Source organism: Microcaecilia unicolor, chromosome 1 (genome assembly GCF_901765095.1).
Source record: "Microcaecilia unicolor chromosome 1, aMicUni1.1, whole genome shotgun sequence".
NCBI classification, from domain to species: Eukaryota; Metazoa; Chordata; class Amphibia; order Gymnophiona; family Siphonopidae; genus Microcaecilia; species Microcaecilia unicolor.
In genome coordinates, this window is record NC_044031.1 from 109977358 (window position 1) to 109997090 (window position 19733).

The window sequence follows — 19733 nt, forward strand, 5'->3', positions numbered from 1 at the left end:
TGATAGCGTCCTAGAATGTAAATGGGCTTAAAGGCCCCAGTAAACAATGGCTGGTATATAAGGAACTGGAAAGGCAGAAATTGGTAATCACTTTGCTGCAGGAAACCCACTTGAGAAAGAGGGATAAGCAACTATTAGTACAGAAACAATTCCCCCAAATACACTGTAGCTCTACGAGACGGGGTCGGGGTGGTGATCTTATGCAGGAGGGACTTGCAATTTAGTGTACAGGTGGAACTCGGGGATATAGAAAATAGATGGGTTGCAATTGAAGGGAGGTATCAAGGCAGAACATTTACAATTTTCAACATCTATGCCCCTAATGCGGAGCAAATTGAGTTCCATAAGCAGTTGGAACAGAAAGGGCTTGAATTCGAATAAGGGGAAATCTATTCCCTCCTAGAATAGGAGGGGACTGGTTCCAATCCCATTCTAATCTATCTATTCAGGCCAATTCCAGAATTCCTTTTATAAACTCATGCCAAATAGGAAGTTTGTTAAAAGTAGAGGGCATTTGGAACCATCTTCTTCTAATCTCCAATCCATGAGCATGAGCATTCCTCAGTCAAATACCAACCCTATCCAGAATCACACTCTACCTGCATATATATACCCCACAATTTACAACAAATTTTCCTCTATCTTTCTAGTACTTCTTTCCACCTGACTCATAACTCCAAATGTATCCTGGTAAGGTCATTTCAGTTTCAAAGCATCCAAGTTCTCCAGAAGCGGCGTGCTAAAGGGTGTTTGTGCCTTGTGTGAGCCACCAATACATGCTGCCATAAGTGCTGCAGATCCCTTAAGCCAACCTGAGATGATGTGACAAGGAAGCACCTCAGTCAATGCCCCCAGCTGCAGGCAAGGTACAAGGGATTTCAAGGTGTACTACTGTGCTACAATGTTCCTCCTTCTCTCTGCTGCTACTATTAGAGTTTCTATTCAAGATTCTGTTGCAACTTAGCCATTTGTTATCGGGTGAAAAGAAAGAGAGGAAATGCTGGAATATATTTCAGGATCCAAGTTTCCTCCCTATTGTCCATTTATTAGTAGGTTTCACAGTACAATTTACAACAAAGAAAATGGCATACTCATTTGAATCACTGAAAGGCAGTCCATCAAGGATAGGGGTGTGGCAGCACCGAGTAGTACACAAATGTGAAGCACCTTGTGGAATTATTTATACACCCAATATATGTGTGTCTGTTTATTTATCTGAGTTGTCTTTGAACATAATGTGCATGTGATATGTTTGTGTGTTGTATGTTAGTGTATTTGTGTTGCAAGTGTATCTGTATTGTATGTGTATCTATGTTTTGTATGTGTTTGTCTGTAGGGATCTCTAATTAGAAAATGGATGGTGTTGACGTGTCAAGTGGTGCTTAGATGGCAACTCTGGTTGTGAAGGACGAAGGCTGGTGCCAGACAGACTTACACAAGTACATAAGTATTGCCATACTGGGAAAGACCAAAGGTCCATCAAGCCCAGCATCCTGTTTCCAACAGTGGCCAATCCAGGTCACAAATACCTGGCAAGATCCCCCCAAAAATACAAAACATTTTATACCGCTTATCCCAGAAATAGTGGATTTTCCCCATTTAAAAATGGTCTATGGACTTTTCCTTTAGGAAGCCGCCCAAACCTTTTTTAAACTCTGCTACGCTAACCGCTTTTACCACATTCTCTGGCAACGAATTCCAGAGTTTAATTACACGTTGAGTGAAAAAACATTTTCTCCAATTCATTTTAAATTTATTACATTGTAGCTTCATCGCATGACCCCTAGTCCTAGTATTTTTGGAAAGCGTAAACAGACGCTTCACATCTACCCGTTCAACTCCACTCATTATTTTATAGACCTCTATCATATCGCCCCTCAGCCGCCTTTTCTCCAAGCTGAAGAGCCCTAGCCGCTTTAGCCTTTCCTCATAGGGCAGTCGTCCCATCCCCTTTATCATTTTCATCGCCCTTCTCTGCACCTTTTCTAATTCCACTATATCTTTTTTGAGATGAATATTCGAGGAGCGGTTGCACCATGGAGCGATACAAAGGCATTATCCTCATGTTTGTTTTCCATTCCTTTCCTAATAATTCCTAACATTCTATTTGCTTTCTTAGCCACAGCAGCAGCACACTGAGTAGAAGGTTTCAACGAATCATCAACGACGACACCTAGATCCCTTTCTTGGTCTGTGACTCCTAATATGGAACCTTGCATGACGTAGCTATAATTCGGGTTCCTCTTTCCCACATACATCACTTTGCACTTGCTCACATTAAACGTCATCTGCCATTTAGACACCCAGTCTCCCAATCTCGTAAGGTCCGCTTGTAATTTTTCACAATCCTCCCGCGATTTAACAACTTTGAATAATTTTGTGTCATCAGCAAATTTAATTACCTCAATAGTCACTCCCATCTCTAGGTCATTTATAAATATGTTAAAGAGCAGCGGTCCGAGCACAGACTCCTGGGGAACCCCACTAACTAGCCTTCTCCATTGAAAATACTGATCACTTAACTCTACTCTCACTTTTCTATCTTTTAACCAGTTTTTAATCCACAATAGAACACTACCTCCTATCCCATGACTCTCCAATTTCCTTTGGAGTCTTTCATGAAATACTTTGTCAAATATCAATCGGCTCACCTTTAGCCACATGTTTGTTCACCCCTTCAAAGAAATACAGTACATTAGTGAGGAAAGATTTCCTTTCACTAAATCCATGTTGAGTTTTGGGCTCATTTTCGGGCTCATTTTCGAAACAGAAGGACACCCATCTTTTGACACAAATCGGAAGATGGATTGTCCTTCTCCCAGGGTCGTCCAAATCAGTATAATCGAAAGCCGATTTTGGACGTCCCCCAACTGCTTTCCGTCGCAGGGATGGCCAAAGTTCAAGGGGGCGTATCGGAGGCTTAGCAAAGGCGGGACTTGGGCGTGCCTAACACTTGGACGTCCTCAACCCATAATCGAAAGAAACAAGGATGTTCCTGACAAACACATTGGCAACTTTACCTGGTCATGTTTTTTTTACAACCAAGGCACAAAAAGGTGCCCAAAATGACCAGATGACCACCAAAGAGAAACAGCGAGCCCTCCAAAACCCACCAGAAACCCACTGTACCCACATCTAGGTGCCCCCTTCACCCGTAAGGGCTATGGTAGTGGTGTACAGTTGGGGGTAGTGGGGTTTTTTTTTTGGGGGGGGGGGGGTTGGGCGGCTCAGCACACAAGGTAAGGGAGCTATGTACCCTGAAGCAATTTATGAAGTACACCGCAGAGCCCCCTAGGGTGCCCGGTTGGTGTCCTGGCATGTCAGAGGGACCAGTGCACTACAAATGCTGGCTCCTCCCATGTCCAAATGTCTTGCATTTGGTTGTTTCTGAGATGGATGTCCTTGGTTTTTATTATTGCCGAAAATCAGAAACGACCAAGTCTAGGGACGACCAAGTTTCAGGACTTGGACGTCCCTGATGGTATTTTCGAAACGAAAGATGGACGTCCATCTTGTTTCAAAAATAAGGGTTTCCCTGCCCCTGGGTCGGGATGTTTTGCGAGGACGTCCATATCAAAACATGGACGTCCCTTTTGAAAATGCACCTCTTTGTCTGATTAATCCATGCTTTTGAATATGCTCTGTAATTTTGATCTTTATAATAGTCTCTACCATTTTGCCCGGCACCGACGTCAGTCTCACCAGTCTATAATTTCCTGGTTCTCCTCTGGAACCTTTTTTCAAAATCAGCGTTACGTTGGCCAATCTTCCGGTACCATGCTCGATTTTAAGGATAAATTACATATTACTAACAATAGCTCCGTAAGTTCATTTTTCAGTTCTATCAGTACTCTGGGATGAATACCATCCGGTCCAGGAGATTTGCTACTCTTCAGTTTGTAGAACTGCCCCATTACATTCTCCAGGTTAAAGAGAATTCATTAAGTTTCTCTGACACGTCAGCTTCGAATACCATTTCTGGCACCGGTATCCCACCCAAATCTTCCTCGGTGAAGTCCGAAGCAAAGAATTCATTTAATCTCTCTGGTACGGTTTTTTTTCCACTGTTCTTCCCATATATGGCAAGACAGATTGTGATAGACTGGAATAGGCTTCGACAGCAATTCCAGTAGTTGGAATATAAGGACAGTGATGGGTGGACTTCTACCATCTATGTCCTAGAAAAGGCAAAGAAATACCAGGATCAAGTATATTATACCACATTCATTGTTGGTTTAATCATGAACTAATAATGAATGTGACCGTTGGGTAGACTGGATGGACTAATCAGGTCTTTATCTGTTGTCATCTACTATGTCACTGTGTGTGTATGTGTTGGCTCTGTGTCTCTGACTGGCAGAACAGAGAAGAGGTAGAAACAGTTTAAAAGCAGCAACTCCCTATCTGCTAATGTCTCACTGTGAAAAGTTTCAATGCTGCAGAAGCTGGAACTGCTTCTCCCACAGAAATGCACTGGTTCTTTTTTTGAGGAGCATATTTGTTTGGAACTCTGTCTAATCTGTATCATTTTCAAATTAGATGCGTCTTTTCACTGGCTTTCATCCCATGCCAAATTTGTCTTGTTCTGTTAAACTTTCAAAGAGTTACATTGCCCCCAGACACAGACATTCACCGCACAATATTTTATAATTTCTTTCCAACATCCATGAGTTGGACAGAATGAAAATAAGAGAACAAAGCATTTTCCATTAAAAAAAAAATTCAAGAGAAATGCCCTAAAAAAAAAAAAAACAGGACGCCAAGGGAGATTTCTGAAGACTGGTATAATATGTTCATTTCAACATGTATCTGTAGTTAGACTACACGATATCTGGAAAAAACGGGACCCCCAACATTTTTTCAAACAGGCCCAAAACAAATGTACTATTAAAAAAGCATTACTATTATTGACAGGTGTTACTGCAAGCTGCTGTAAAAACTGGATGATCCTTTGAAAACAACAGCATTAAGTTTTGTTTTAGCAAAATGGCGTTTAGCAAAGAAGATAAAGTTGCAATTAAATTTTTGAGACAAAATAAGGCATATGGCGCAAAGTGTTTGCTAAGGGAATTTCCTAATAAAGGTTGGACTAATGTATTTTCAAAATTCATATAACTCCTCCTTTCACAAAGCTGCACTAGTGGTAATGCCAACACAGCCCATTTGTAAAGGGGGGGGGGGGGGGTAAATGTTTAAACAACTACAAAGTATTTTTAAACTAAGGGGTCTTGTATCTTCCGGACACCGTGTAGATATAGCATGACGGATACGTTGCAAAATATGCCACAACTAACTTGTAGGCCAACATACAGGCTGCTAAAAATGATAACTGCACACACCAACTTAGAAAAAATCTTCTACAGAAAAAAAAAATTACAGACAGGAAGTAAATGTCACAACTGGAAGAAAGCTTCTTCTATTTTAGAAGTTTATAGGTAAGAACAAATAATAGGTATTTCTAATGATTTTTTTCTGAAATGTTATATTAGTAACTAAAAAAAAGTCATACCTTGACGATTTTTCTTTTGCAGTTCCTTTGGGTGGAGAAGCAGGAGATCGTCTTGATGAAGGTTCTTGCTTTTCCTCCGCAGGAGATGACACTGCTGTGCTAGAATGAGAGTTATTTTATAGTTCAGTCAAATTATAAGGTCAATAAAGGCAGAAGAGTGCTCAATTATTATTATTATTTCTAGAAAAAAAAATTGGGACTTACACATAAGCGTGTATCAGGGTAACAAATGTAACAACCAAAACAGCAAGACATCTCAAGTTTTGTTTCAGAGTGTACAATGGTTATCAAAAACTTTAAGGCTGCACATCAAAAAGTACTTTTTCATTTTATTGTAACCACACTTTTTTCTTGAGTAGCCAGTTTGGTTCATTTTACAAGTAGTAAATTTTGTTTTCTTGTCTTTTCTTCTTGTTATTGTTTTTAACAATATTGAGAACAGTAACTGACCTGCTGAGCAGTAATGGTGGTTTTGCAGAGACAGATTAATTTAATTTAAACATATATAATCCAAAGATATACAGAGTGGAGTACAATAAAAACAAATGTAGATACAAAAGAAAAATTAAATATAATAATAAAAAACATACTTGAACCATAATAAACTAAAACATAATTTGCGGTTACCACGACAGGGTCCTGTTTACTAAGGCACACTAGCGTTATTGGTGCATGCTAACACTACAGACACCCAGGATAAATTCAAGATCACACCTATGGGTGTCTCTAATGTTAGTGCATGGTAATTTTTTTTTAGTTCAAAAAGTTTTATTAATTTTAAAGGAAATACAAAAAGAGGAAAATTTTCTAATGTTGCAATAGCAAAAAGAACAACAAAGTGCAAGAGTGTGCAATGAAAAAGATGTTGCATAGCTAAGTTTACACAAAACAATTAAAATGATATGGAGAATTATAACAAATTAGCAGTAAATGAGCACGGCTTAGTAAGCAGGGCCCTTAATGTGGGATTTTACCATGGAGTAACTGCAAATTTTGTGTGGAACTTTTCCCCATTATTTTCATTGCAAGTCATGCATTAATGTTGTCATTAGCATGTGGCACCCACCGAGAGTTAATGTGAGTAACTGGTCTCACATTAACTCTGAGTTAGGCAGTTAGTGCATAGTAAGAACAGTGTGTTAACTGCCTAACACCTTCCATGCCCACTCTCTGACATCATAAGTACTTAATGCCCAATTTATCACACGTTAACTGCAAAAATACCGTAAACACCCCTTAATGCAGCTTTACACTAGCAGTTAATGTGGCATTAACCAAGCTGTGAGGGGTTATACAGAATACTGTCCCTTCACCCTTAAGAATAGTCCCTCAGACAGCCTGAGCCACCTTCAAACCAATAGTCATGCCCAGGGAGGAAGTGAGATAGGAGGAGTGGTCAGAACCAAGAAGTATAAAAGACAGGGCAAGAGTGGGGTTAAGGAGGTCCAGGTAAGGAAGAACTGAAGCCCCAGCATATGCCTTTACAACTTATGTCTAGCAACTGGGACCTGGCTAAGATAATCCAACTGGAGCCAGACCTGGAAACTCAGAAGAGCAGAGAGAGAGGAGAGAGAGAGAGAACTTCTTACAGGCTGTGTTTGGGGTTTGGCAGTCACCCTTAAAGGGTATCGTCAAGGATGACGTCAAAAGAAGGCGGAACACAGCGAAGGGAAACCTAGACGTCGGGAGCGCCGCCTCCTTCCCTGACGCTTCGCTGCCGGAACCGGCACGGAGGTAAATTTGAAAACAAGAAAAAAAAAAAAAAAACAACCATGTTGGGGGGAGAGAAGAGGGTGGCCACTAAAGAACAACAATGGGAGCGGGAGGGCAGGGGAGAAACGACAGCATGGATGCAAAGGGGGGGGGGGGGGGAAGAAGAGGGCGGCCCAGGCTGGGACATGGGAGAGAGAGGAGCATGGATGCAAGGGGGGGTCATGAAAGGGAGACAGGGGACTTGCTGCAAAAGGATGAATGGAGGCGGCAGGGGACAGAGGAGCATGGATGGGCATGGATTGGGATGGCAGGGCTCAGGAAGAGAGGGCAATTGCTGGATAGGGATGAATAGAGGGGACAGATGGGCATGGATGGAAATGGATTGCAGAGCAGGCCTCAGGCAGAGAGGGGAAATGCTGGATAGGGAAAAATGGAGGGGCCAGGTGACAGAGGAGCATGGATGGGCATGGATTGGAAGGGCAGGACTCAGGGAGAGGGGAATTGCTGGATAGGGATGAATGGAGGGGACAGATGGGCATGGATGGATATGGATTGCAGAGCAGGCCTCAGGCAGAGAGGGGAAATGCTGGATAGGGAAAAATGGAGGGGCCAGGTGACAGAGGAGCATGGATGGGCATGGATTGGAAGGGCAGGACTCAGGGAGAGGGGAATTGCTGGATAGGGATGAATGGAGGGGACAGATGGGCATGGATGGATATGGATTGCAGAGCAGGCCTCAGGCAGAGAGGGGAAATGCTGGATAGGGAAAAATGGAGGGGCCAGGTGACAGATGAGCATGGATGGGCATGGATTGGAAGGGCAGGACTCAGGGAGAGGGGAATTGCTGGATAGGGATGAATGGAGGGGACAGATGGGCATGGATGGATATGGATTGCAGGGCAGGCCTCAGGCAGAGAGGGAAATGCTGGATAGGGATGAATGGAGGGGGCAGGGGACAGAGGAGCATGGATGGGCACACACACACACACTCTCTATCACACTGTGTCTCACATACACACTTGCACACACTCTCATTCTCACACACACACTCTCTCACAAACACACTCTCTCTCTCACACACTCACACTTTCACTCTGACTCTCACAGTCACTCTCACATACACTCTCCCAAACATACACACTCCGAGGAAAACCTTGCTAGCGCCCGTTTCATTTGTGTCAGAAACGGGCCTTTTTTACTAGTAAATATATAATTGTGCTAAAATGCAAATACATAAAAAATACTAAATAATGCAAATACATAAAAAGGAATATCTGAACAAATGTCAATGGATGGTTAGAAACTAAAACGATGGAGTAGAAGTCAGATATGTCTAATAATGGAATTGCCAAAGCATGGATAAAATACAGAACAAACGCATGTAACCCAGAAAAATAATAAGTCCATCACAAAATGAGAATATATACAGTAAACACTAAAAACAGAACATTGTACATTTAAGAAATGTAAAAGAGGAACATCAATAAATAAGTACCTTTGTTGTATGTTGGTGCAATATGGTCCTGTATGCATATGGATATACTTGCAACAGCTAAGGAAGTTAGACGGTTAAAAAAAAAAAAAAAAAAAAATATATATATATATATATATATATACATACACAGGATACCATGAGGAACTTCTGAATAAAAATGTAGGGATAGTGGTAAGCAGGTAAAAAATTGAACGGGAAGAATGGTGGCAACCAGCATAAAAATGTAAACAGAAAACTGAGGTGCACAAGTGAAATATGTAGAAACATTAACCAAATTGCACATGTACTGGAAAAAAATTATATATATGTGCATGTATATGAGTGTATATGTGTGTTTAAAGCTAATGAGGTAAGTCTAAGCTGAAGTGCGAGGGCAGAACTGTATGTGTGAATGAAGTGCTAAAACAATACGTCATAACATAAAAGCTGAAGCTTATAGAAATAGCACATAAGCACCGCCATACTGGGAAAAGACCAAGGGTCCATCAAGCCCAACATCCTGTCTCCAACAGCGGCCAATCAGGCTTCAAGAACCTGGCAACCCCCCCCCCCCCCCAAAAAAAAAAAAAAAAATTAATAATGTTCAATGGACTTTTCCTTCAGGAATCTGCCCAAACCCCCCTTAAACTCCATAAGGCCAGCCGCTGCCACCACATTCTCCGGCAACGAGTTCCAGAGTCCAACTACAAGCTGAGTAAAGAAAAACTTTCTCCTATTTGTTTTAAATCTACCATATTCTAGCTTCATCTTGTGTCCCCTGGTTATATTGTTGTTTGAAAGTGTAAACAAACGCTTCACATCTGTCCGCTCTACTCCGCTCATTATTTTGTAGACTTCTATCATATCACCCCTCAGCCGCCTTTTCTCCAAGCTGAAGAGCCCTAACCTTCTCAGCCTTTCCTCATAGGGAAGTCGTTCCATCCCTTTTATCATTTTCGTCGCCCTTCTCTGCACCTTCACCAATTCCTTTAAATCTTTTTTGAGATGCGGCGACCAGACGTGGACACAATATTCGAGGTGCAGTCGCACCATGGAGCGATACAACGGCATTATAACATCCTCGTGTTTGCTTTCCATCCCTTTCCTAATTATACTCAACATTCTGTGTGCTTTTTTGGCCACCGCAGCACACTGAGCAGAAGTTTTCAACGTCTTGTCAACGATGACTCCCAGATCCCTTTCTAGGTCTGTGACTCCTAACGCGGAACCTTGAATGACATAGCTGTAATTCGGGTTCCTCTTACCCACATGCATCACTTTGCACTTGTCAGCATTGAAATTCATCTGCCACTTGGACACCCAATCGTCCAGTCTCGCGAGGTCCTCCTGTAATCTTTCACACTCCTCCTGCAATTTGACGACCCTGAATAACATTGTGTCATCTGCGAATTTAATTACTGCACTAGTTACTCCCATCTCTAGGTCATTTATAAATATGTTAAAAAGTAGCGGTCCCAGCACAGATCCCTGAGGGACCTCACTAACTACCCTTCTCCATTGAGAATACTGACCATTCAATCTTACTCTCTGCTTCCTATCCACCCTTCTCCATTGAGAATACTGACCATTCAATCTTACTCTCTGCTTCCTATCCATCAACCAGCTCTTATGACTCTCCAGTTTCCTCTGGAGTCTTTCATGAGGCACTTTGTCAGCCTTCTGAAAATCCAGTTACACAATATCCACCGGTTCCCCTTTGTCCAAATGTTTGTTCACCCTCTCAAAAAAATGCAGCAGACTGGTGAGGCAAGACTTCCCTTCACTAAATCCGTGCTGACTTTGTCTCATCAGCCCAAGAAAGAATAGCTACGGATTAAAACTATGTGCTGAGGACTGGAAATGGAGATAAGAAAATAGGACTCACCCAACACTTGGTGGCAGAAAAATGAGAAGCGATACAGAGTTGTGACTGTAGGAAAAACCGGCAGTGTTCCACATGCAAATTAGAATGGCTGCATACACATATGGGGTTTAAATGGCCAATTTGGCACAAAAAAAAGTGAATTATAATGGGGTAGAATAGGGCCAGATTCTATAAATGGCTCCTAGAAAATCTGTGCGGTAAACATTTCCGCCTAAGCATATTCTATAAGTGACGCCTAGATTCATGCGTGGTATGTAGAATACGATTAAGTTGATATCCCAGCACTTAAAACTACAAGTGTCCATTTACACCAACGATAATGTAGCATAAATCCCTATGCGTAGATTTACGCTAACTGGGCCATATTCTATAACAACGCATGTAAATTTTGGAACGCCCACGAAACACCCATTTCCCAGCCCTTAGCCGTGCCCCATTTGAACTGAACGCTTTAGAATTTGGGTGCAGTTTTAATTACAAAATCTGCTCTGTGAGTTATGTGCATAAATTATAATTGCCAATTAGTTATCATTATTGCTTGTTAAGTGCTGTTACATAGGCTGATTGGCGTTAAGCCAATAAAGTTACGTGCATTGTTATAGAATACATCTGGATTTCAGCATAGATCTCTAGGCACGCTATATAGAATCCGCCAGATAGTGCCTAAAAATAATAACAAATTCAAAAGTATGTGGACAAAATGTGCTATGTGACTAAATGTGTTGTCAATAAGTAAACTATGACTGAAAATGAGATACAAGACTGTGCCACAGGTGATTGAAGCATCAAACAAATAAAAACCAACCCATGCAATTAAAAAGTGGAAAAAAAGAAATAAATGGAAAAAAGAAAAATGGCAATGTGCCGCCTGATGAGGTATATCTAACCTATGGAAAAAAAAAAAAGGTCTCCAAAATAAAGCCAATAAATAGAAGGCAGAGACTAAGGAATGATATGGAGAGATGTGACTGAACCTGCAAACTAGGATGACTACAAACATCAGTATTTGAAAGATGCCTGGAAGGTGATAGGATCGCATATGCACAAATATCTACTATAATAAAACGCACCCTCAACGTTCTGAGGACACTGACGTCACTGAAGTCACTCAGACTCCCAGAACGGTTCGTGGATTCATGGTGGTGAAGCCACCCCACAGACCCGTGCCCCACCCTCGCGTCAAACGTCATGACGTCGAGGGTGGGAAAAAAAATCTTACTAAACAAACGGATCGCACCCACGCATGGGGAGGAGGTGTTTCCCTACTCCTCCCCCTGCCGACCCACCCGCGGAAAGGGAAACCACCTCCAAAGCTCCGGAGTCCACATGACTCCGGAGACCACTGTTCCGACATCCAACACACACCCCCCCCCCCCCGCCCGCACTCCAAACCTCAAAAACTAGAAGCCCCGCCCACATAATGGTACATCCGCCCCCCCCCCAAAGCTGCAGGTCAAAAGAAGGAGGTCCAACACCCCCCCGCAACAACCCACTAAGCCACTCACCTTCGCGTTGCTTTGCTGGCGGGGGACCCGAAACCCCGCCAGCACAAGTCCTGTCTGCTGACTACGGCGTCATCTTCGGCGTTGCTAGCCTGTGCAGGCAGGGCTTCTGTGCGTCTGACATCCTGCACGTGCAGGACGTCAGACGCACAGAACCCCGCCCTGCACAGGCTAGCAACGCCGAAGATCGCTGGAGGAGTCAGACTCACTCAGCACACACACAGGACTTCTGCTGGCGGGATTTTGGGTCCCCCACCAGCAAAACTATGCGACGGTGGGTGCGATGGCCACGGTGGGTGGGATGGCGGCGGCGGCCAGGTGTATCGCCGTGGGTGGGATGGCGGCAGGGGAGGCATCGCGCAGAGGAGGCACTTCATTACTTTTTCTTAAAAACAGGATCTCCCTCCCTCCCTCCCCCCCCCCCAAAAAAACTGAACCATACAACACACACACACTCTCATCTGGCACCGCTTCCTTACCCCCCCCCCCCCCCCCCCACACACACACTTACTCACTCACTTTCATTTGGCCACACTTCCTCAACGCCCCCCCCAACACACACACACTCTCATCTGCCAGCGCTTCCTGAAACCCCTGCCCCCCCACACACTCACTCATCTGGCTGTGGTTCCTGACCCCCCCCCCACACACACACTCACTCTCATTTGGCCACACTTCCTCAATGCCCCCCCCCCAACACACACACTCTCTCTCTCTCTCTCTCTCTCTCTCATCTGGCAGCGCTTCCTGAAATCCCTGCCCTCCACATACACACTCACTTACTCATGTGGCAACCCCCCACCACCACACACACACACACTCAGTCTCTCATATCGCACCGCTTCCTGAACCCCCCCCCCACACACACACACACACTCTCGCTCATCTGGCAGCGCTTCCTGAAGCCCCTCCCACACACACACACTCATGTGGAAACACTTGATAAACCGCCCCCCCCACACTCACTCACTCATCTCGCAGCACTTCCAGACCCCTCCACACAGACCCCTCTTCTTCCAAGCTGAAACCCCCAACACACACACACACCCACACACCCCTCCAACACACACACTCTTTCTCACTCTCATCTGCCAGCGCTTCCTGAACCGCCCTCCCCCCCACATACACTCTCTCTCTCTCATCTGCCAGAGCTTCCTGAAACCCCGTACACACACACACAGACACTCACTCTCTCTCATCTGGCAGCGCTTCCTGAACCCCCCCCCCCCACACACACACACACACACACACTCTCATCTCGCAGCGCTTCCTGAAACCCCATACACACACACTCACTCTCTCATCTGCCAGCGCTTCCGGAACCCCCTGCCCCCCCCCCCCCCCCACACACACACACTCACTCAGTCATCTGGAATCGCTTCCTGAACCCCCCCCCCCACACACACACACACTCACTCAGTCATCTGGAATCGCTTCCTGAACCCCCCCCACACACACACTCACTCTCTCACTCGCATCTGGTAGCGCTTCCTGAACCCCCCCCGCACCCCTCTTCTTATAACCTGAACCCCCACCCCAACACATCCCCCCTCCCCCTCCTCCAGCACACCAATTGAAGATACTTCCTGTGAGCTGGAAGGTTCGAGATGTGTGTGTAAGCATCCTTTAAGTGCAGAGAGCATAGCCAATCATTTTCCTTAATCATGGGAAGAAGGGTGCCTAGGGAAACCATCCTGAACTTTTCTCTGACAAGAAAATTGTTCAGGGCCCTTAGGTCTAGGATGGGACGCATCCCCCCTGTTTTCTTTGCACAAGGAAGAACCTGGAAAAGAATCTCAGTCCTTCTTCCCCTGGTGGAACGGGTTTGACTGCTTGGGCCTGTAGAAGGGCGGAGAGTTCTTCTGCAAGTACCTGCTTGTGCTGGGAGCTGTAGGACTGAGCTCCCGGAAAATTTGGAGGCTTGGATTCCAGATTGAGGGTGTATCCTAACCGGACAATTTGAAGAACCCACCGGCCGGAGGTTATAAGAGGCCACCTTTGGTGAAAAAAATATTAACCTCCCCCCAACCGGCAAGTCATCCGGTACGGACACATTTACTGAGGCTATGCTGAACTGGAGCCAGTCAAAAGCCCATCCCTTGCTTTTGCTGGGGAGTTGCAGTGGCCTTAGGCACACGCTGTTAATGAGAATGCGTGCTGGAACTGAGCCTGGGCAGGCTGCCGAGAAGCAGGAGTGTACCTACGCCTAGCATATGAATAGGGAGCACTCTTCCCTCCAAAAAACCTCCTAGATGAGGAGGTAGTAGCAGAAGACGCCCGGCGGGAGAGAGAATCCATAGCATCATTGTGCTTCTTGAGCTGGTCAACCAGATCCTCTACTTTCTCAACAAAAAGGTTATCCCCCCAGCAAGGAACATCCGCCATCCACTGCTGGACCGAATAATCCAGGTCAGAGACACGCAGCCATGAGAGTCTGCGCATCACTATACCCTGGGCAGCGATCCTGGATGCTCCATCAAAACTGTCAAACGTACCCCTGGCCAGGAATTTTCAACTCACCTTCTGCTGCCTGACCACCTGGCGAAAAGGCTCAGCCTGCTGTGGAGGGAGTGCATCAACCAAGCTAGACAGTTGCCTCACCAAGTTCCGCAAGTGGATGCTTGTGAAGAGCTGGTATGTCCGGATATTTGCAGCGAACAAAGCGGCCTGATACGCCTTCCTCCCAAAAGAGTCCAAGGTTCTAGAATCTCTGCCTGGCGGCGCCGAGGCGTAGTCCCCTAGTACTCTTGGCTCTTGAGAGTGGAGTCCACCACCATGGAATTGTGAGGTAGCTGAGACCTCATCAATCCAGGCTCCCCGTGGATCTGATATTGGGATTCAGTCTTTTTCGGGATCACGGGATTAGACAGAGGGAACGACCAGTTTCACATAAGAACCTCCTTGAGTACATTATGCACAGGAGCCGTTGCAGCCTCTCTAGGCAGAGAAGGATAATCCAGGACTTCGAGCATCTCAGCCCTGGGCTCATCCTCAACCTCCATAGTTAAGGGAATAGCCACAGCCATTTCTCGGACAAAGGAAGTGAAGGATAGACTCTCCGGTGGAGAAAGTCTCCTTTCTAGTGGAGGGGAAGGTTCAGAAGGAATCCCATAGCACTCATCAGAAGAATAGTACCTGGGATCCTCCTCTTCCTCCCACGAATGTTCATCTTCAGTATCAGAAAAGACATCCCTCAGAGCAGTCCGAAACTGAGCCTGCCTCGATGCCGAGGAACGACGTCCTTGATGGTGGTGCCGAGAAGTTGACGCCCGCTTGAACTCTGGTGAAGCTTCCTCCACCGATGTCGAAGGGGAGTTATGCAGAAAACAAGATTTGTATAGGTTTTTTATTTAAACACTGTCCCTCCGGTATTCAAAACCATTTAATTGGTCGGCGGCCGTGTCTGGATAAATAGCATATTGGCGCCTAACCGCTAATATTCAGCGGTAGATAACCACTTACCTTTGCTGAATATTGCAAGTTAACGCCTAGCACATAACTGGCTATATCACGTGACTTTTCCAGTTAGGTGCTCAGTGCCTAACCAGATAAGTTCAACGGTCAAATAGGATCGCATAAATAGCTGTCCTATCTTTAACCACTATAAAGTTAACCGGTTAGTGCTGAATATTGGCATAACTAGTTAACGTTTTAGCGGTGAAAACCTGCCTCTGGATATTCAATGCTGGTTCCTGAATATCTGGGTTTAACGCTGGCAGCGGACAGCAAAAGTGCTGGCTGAATATCGGACCCAGGGTATATACATATATATCATTAGTATAAACACATTTATATTGAAGGAGCAAATGTAATCATTGGAATTGGATAACTATGTGCTTTTAGCTTAATTACCAAGTCCTTCGCACAAAATTCTTATACTGTTAAGTATAACCTTCTACACCAAAGGAATTAAGAAAGAGGATGACTGCTTTTCAGCTTCCTGGAATGCCTGTTGTCATATCGTAAAAGATTATTCCTTTCATTTGGCTCTGAAAAAACAGTAGTATTAAAACTAGTATCATTTTTAGTCACTTTAACATCCAAAAATGTAAACTGATATCTGTTATATTATATATCAAACTGAATTGCTGGCTGCCAAGTATTCAAAAACAGATTTATTTCATTAATACAGTAGAACCATATAGATGGAATAGTTTTGTGGAGTAAGAAGTGTTTACTGATCTGTGAATTTATCATCTTTTTTCCCCTTTTTCTTTCTGTAATTATTTGGAATCAATAGAATTCTATTATATAGTGTTTTTAGAAAATGACTGGCTTTACGTTGCTGTGGGCTAATCTTGCGATTGCCTATTTTGTAATTGAGATAGCTTTTAAATTGAGTTAATTTTCAGATGCCACAGAAGAATGCGGAAGCTCGCAAAACAATGGTTTACCACTGATACCCTCCTGTGGGAGGTGGTGGAAACGAAAACAGTAACGGAATTCAAACATGCGTGGGATAAACATAAAGGAATCCTGTTCAGAAGGAATGGATCCTAAGGAGCTTAGCCGAGATTGGGTGACAGAGCCGGTGGCGGGAGGCGGGGACGGTGCTGGGCAGACTTATACAGTCTGTGCCAGAGCCGGTGGTAGGAGGCGGGACTGGTGGTTGGGAGGCGGGGATAGTGCTGGGCAGACTTATACGGTCTGTACCAGAACCGGTGGTGGGAGGCGGGGCTGGTGGTTGGGAGGCGGGGATAGAGCTGGGCAGACTTATAGGTCTGTGCCCTGAAAAGGACAGGTACAAATCAAGGTAAGGTATACACAAAAAGTAGCACATGTGAGTTTATCTTGTTGGGCAGACTGGATGGATCATGCAGGTCTTTTTCTGCCGTCATCTACTATGTTACTATACCCCTGAAGCAGCTATAAGTGAGACAGGAGCCTTTCTCGGTGATTTCCTGCCACAGATAGAGTTGTTTAAGGGACTCATAAGATACATAGATATTTTTGATTTAGATGCTACTGAGTTTTCAAGATATGTCTGGCAATGGCTGCTAAATCTTTTTATACATACTTCATGCATAGTATTAGGAGTTTTTATGATCTATAATGGAAATTATTAGCCCAACCAAATATCAGTTAAGCTGCTCAGAGACAGTAGTAGTTCTGAGGACTTTGCTCCTCATTTGCTTCTTTCATGTACTAATGGGCAAACGTTTTTCTTAACCGATTGTTTAGTTAATCAGCTCCATACTTTGTTTAATGCTACTTTGGGCAAAAGTTATAGTTTTCAAAATGGTAAATAAAGAAAGGGATTGTAGAGGTTAGTAGTTGATTCAGGTTATTGTATTTGATTAATCGCTTAGGGAAAACCGTCAAAGCGAAGTACACTATAAAAGTCAGAACTATTTTCCAAAAGGAACACCATCAACATAAAGGAAAGAAAAGTTAAAAGTCGGTATGGATGGGCAGACTGGATTAGCCATATGGTTTATCTGCCAACATTTTCTCTGTTTCTAAACAGTTCTGGAATTGCTGCAATGGTCCTAATTATAAAATAAACATTGGGGCAGATATTCAAAGGTATTAATCCATTTATCAGCTACTGCTAACTGTTTAAGTGCCAGTGAGAGGGTATGAATATTATCGTTACCCAGACAGCATCACCCATCAGTGCTGAGTCCAGAAATTTAGGACAGGCCAGTATCCAGATACTAGTGATAAATATCTGCTTTCTCTTTAACCATGGCTGCCATTTACAAAAAATGCTGACTAATGTAACTCAATATCAGGAGATTGTTTATCTTGGTTTTATCTTGTACTATATATTTAGATAGTTTATTATTTTTTTAATTTAAATACATTTTCTTATAAAAAATTAACTGTATAAAAAAATTCAGATTTTAAATTGCCTGATTTTCAAAATCATGGTATAATAAAAATAATTATACCTTGCTTTATCTTTGTAACTACTTTTGCTGACAGCTGAAGTAGATCGTCCAGAAGTATCTGGTCTCTCCTCCACAGTAAACATTACAGTGGGCACCCTGAAATAACACAGATTACTTTTAGAATATTAAACAACTTAAATAACCTAGATATGCACAATCATACAGGAAAAATCATTTAAGGGCTAGATTTACTACAGTGCATACAGTGTTTGCATATGCTAACACCTATTAATGCATTTTTCAAACTACAGGACAAATGTTCGGAAATGGGGCCCAGTAACAGAACTTGAAATTAAGGGACTTTAAATAAAATATTGGAAAGAACCCCCAAAACAGGACGGAATCCACCTCAGAGGGTATGGAAGCAGCTAGGTGTGGCCTTCCTCTTTCCCTGCCTCCCATCACTGATGGGAATTATTTACCAATAATAAATGTTAACAGCATAAACATGTGCTAACGCAATACTACATTTTAGTAAATCTAGATGTCACTCCTTAAATACACAGGGCTTCCCTTATCTCAACTTTCTTCAATGGTATAATTGTGGCGTATGGCCTTATACCTTCCCTTAAGACCACAAGACACTAAGGGCTCTGTTTACTAAGGCATGCTAGCATTTTTAGTGCGCGCGAACTAACGCTAGAGACCCATATATTCCTATGGGTGTCTCTAGAATTAGCTCGTGCTAAAAACGATAGCATGCCTACAGCGCGGCTTAGTAAACAGGGCCCTAAAGAGCTAAGATCTGATAGACTCCTCATTTGCAGCTTCACCTCCCCTGTTTACTAAGCCACACTACGACTGGTGGTGCGCTAATGCCGACAGTGCTGTGCAGCTTAGTAAACAAAGGGGTTAGGGTTTTAAAAAATTCTCATAGATACACATTAACCCCCTAATTCTATACAAGTCGCCAAAAATTGCACATGCAAATTTGGGCGCATGCCCAATTTGTGCGTACAATTTAATTAAGAGCTAATTAGCACCAAATTTAGGCACGAGTAAAAAAAAACAGGGTGTGGAAATATGAGGGTCATGGGCAGAACGGGGCATTTTTACGTGTTGTTCTAGAATAAGGGGGGATACACAATCAATTTAGTCATGTACATTTGCACCATGTTTTAGTTGCGGCAAATGGTCACGTCTAAAGCTAGGAACAATTCCCAGGCATAAGCGCTATTCTATAAACTGCGCCTAAATTTACAGAATACTGATTTTTTTGAGGGCACCATTTATAGAATTCACCCATAAGGGAATAGTTATTAAGGTGCAGTAAAAGTCAGACTTTTACCACACCTTAACCCATTAGTGCCCAATGCTCCCATAATAAGCCATATGGGAACACTTGGCACTAATGGGTTAATTTACCACAGGAGGAACTAACCTGCAGTAGCTCAGTAGCGCATGTTAATCACTCTCACAGTATATGAATTATACTGGTTGCGATTAATCTCACAAGAAAGCATTATTCACAGTGCAAAGGAACACTGGATGGCTAAGCCAGGGCCCAATGCTCATGGGCCGCTTCTTAAAGGGACTGGCCAAACTTCCAATGTCCCCCCCCCCCCAAACCTTCTTAAATCACCCCCTGATGCCCCAATCACAACCTCCCTTCCAATGCCCATCTGAATTGCAACCCTCTTAATGCCCTCCCACTCACAGCTCCCCCAAATACCCCTCCAATCAATTTTCTCCCAAACCTGAAGACCTCCCCTTTTCCCTAAAATCTCCCCCATCCGGGTCTACCTTACAAAATCTC

At 43.8% G+C, this 19733-nt stretch overlaps 1 protein-coding gene across 3 annotated transcripts in view; it reads right to left on the reverse strand.

Moving 5' to 3' along the window:
• ARMC3 (armadillo repeat containing 3) overlaps positions 1-19733 on the reverse strand; it is a 194910-nt gene that overhangs the window by 21694 nt on the left and 153483 nt on the right. For all 3 annotated transcript variants that reach the window (XM_030199322.1, XM_030199315.1, XM_030199328.1), the window contains 2 exons: positions 17978-18073; positions 5510-5608 (listed from right to left, as the gene is read on the reverse strand). In XM_030199322.1, the coding sequence (XP_030055182.1) occupies positions 5510-5608; positions 17978-18073 (195 nt within the window). The remainder of the gene's footprint in view (positions 1-5509; positions 5609-17977; positions 18074-19733) is intronic.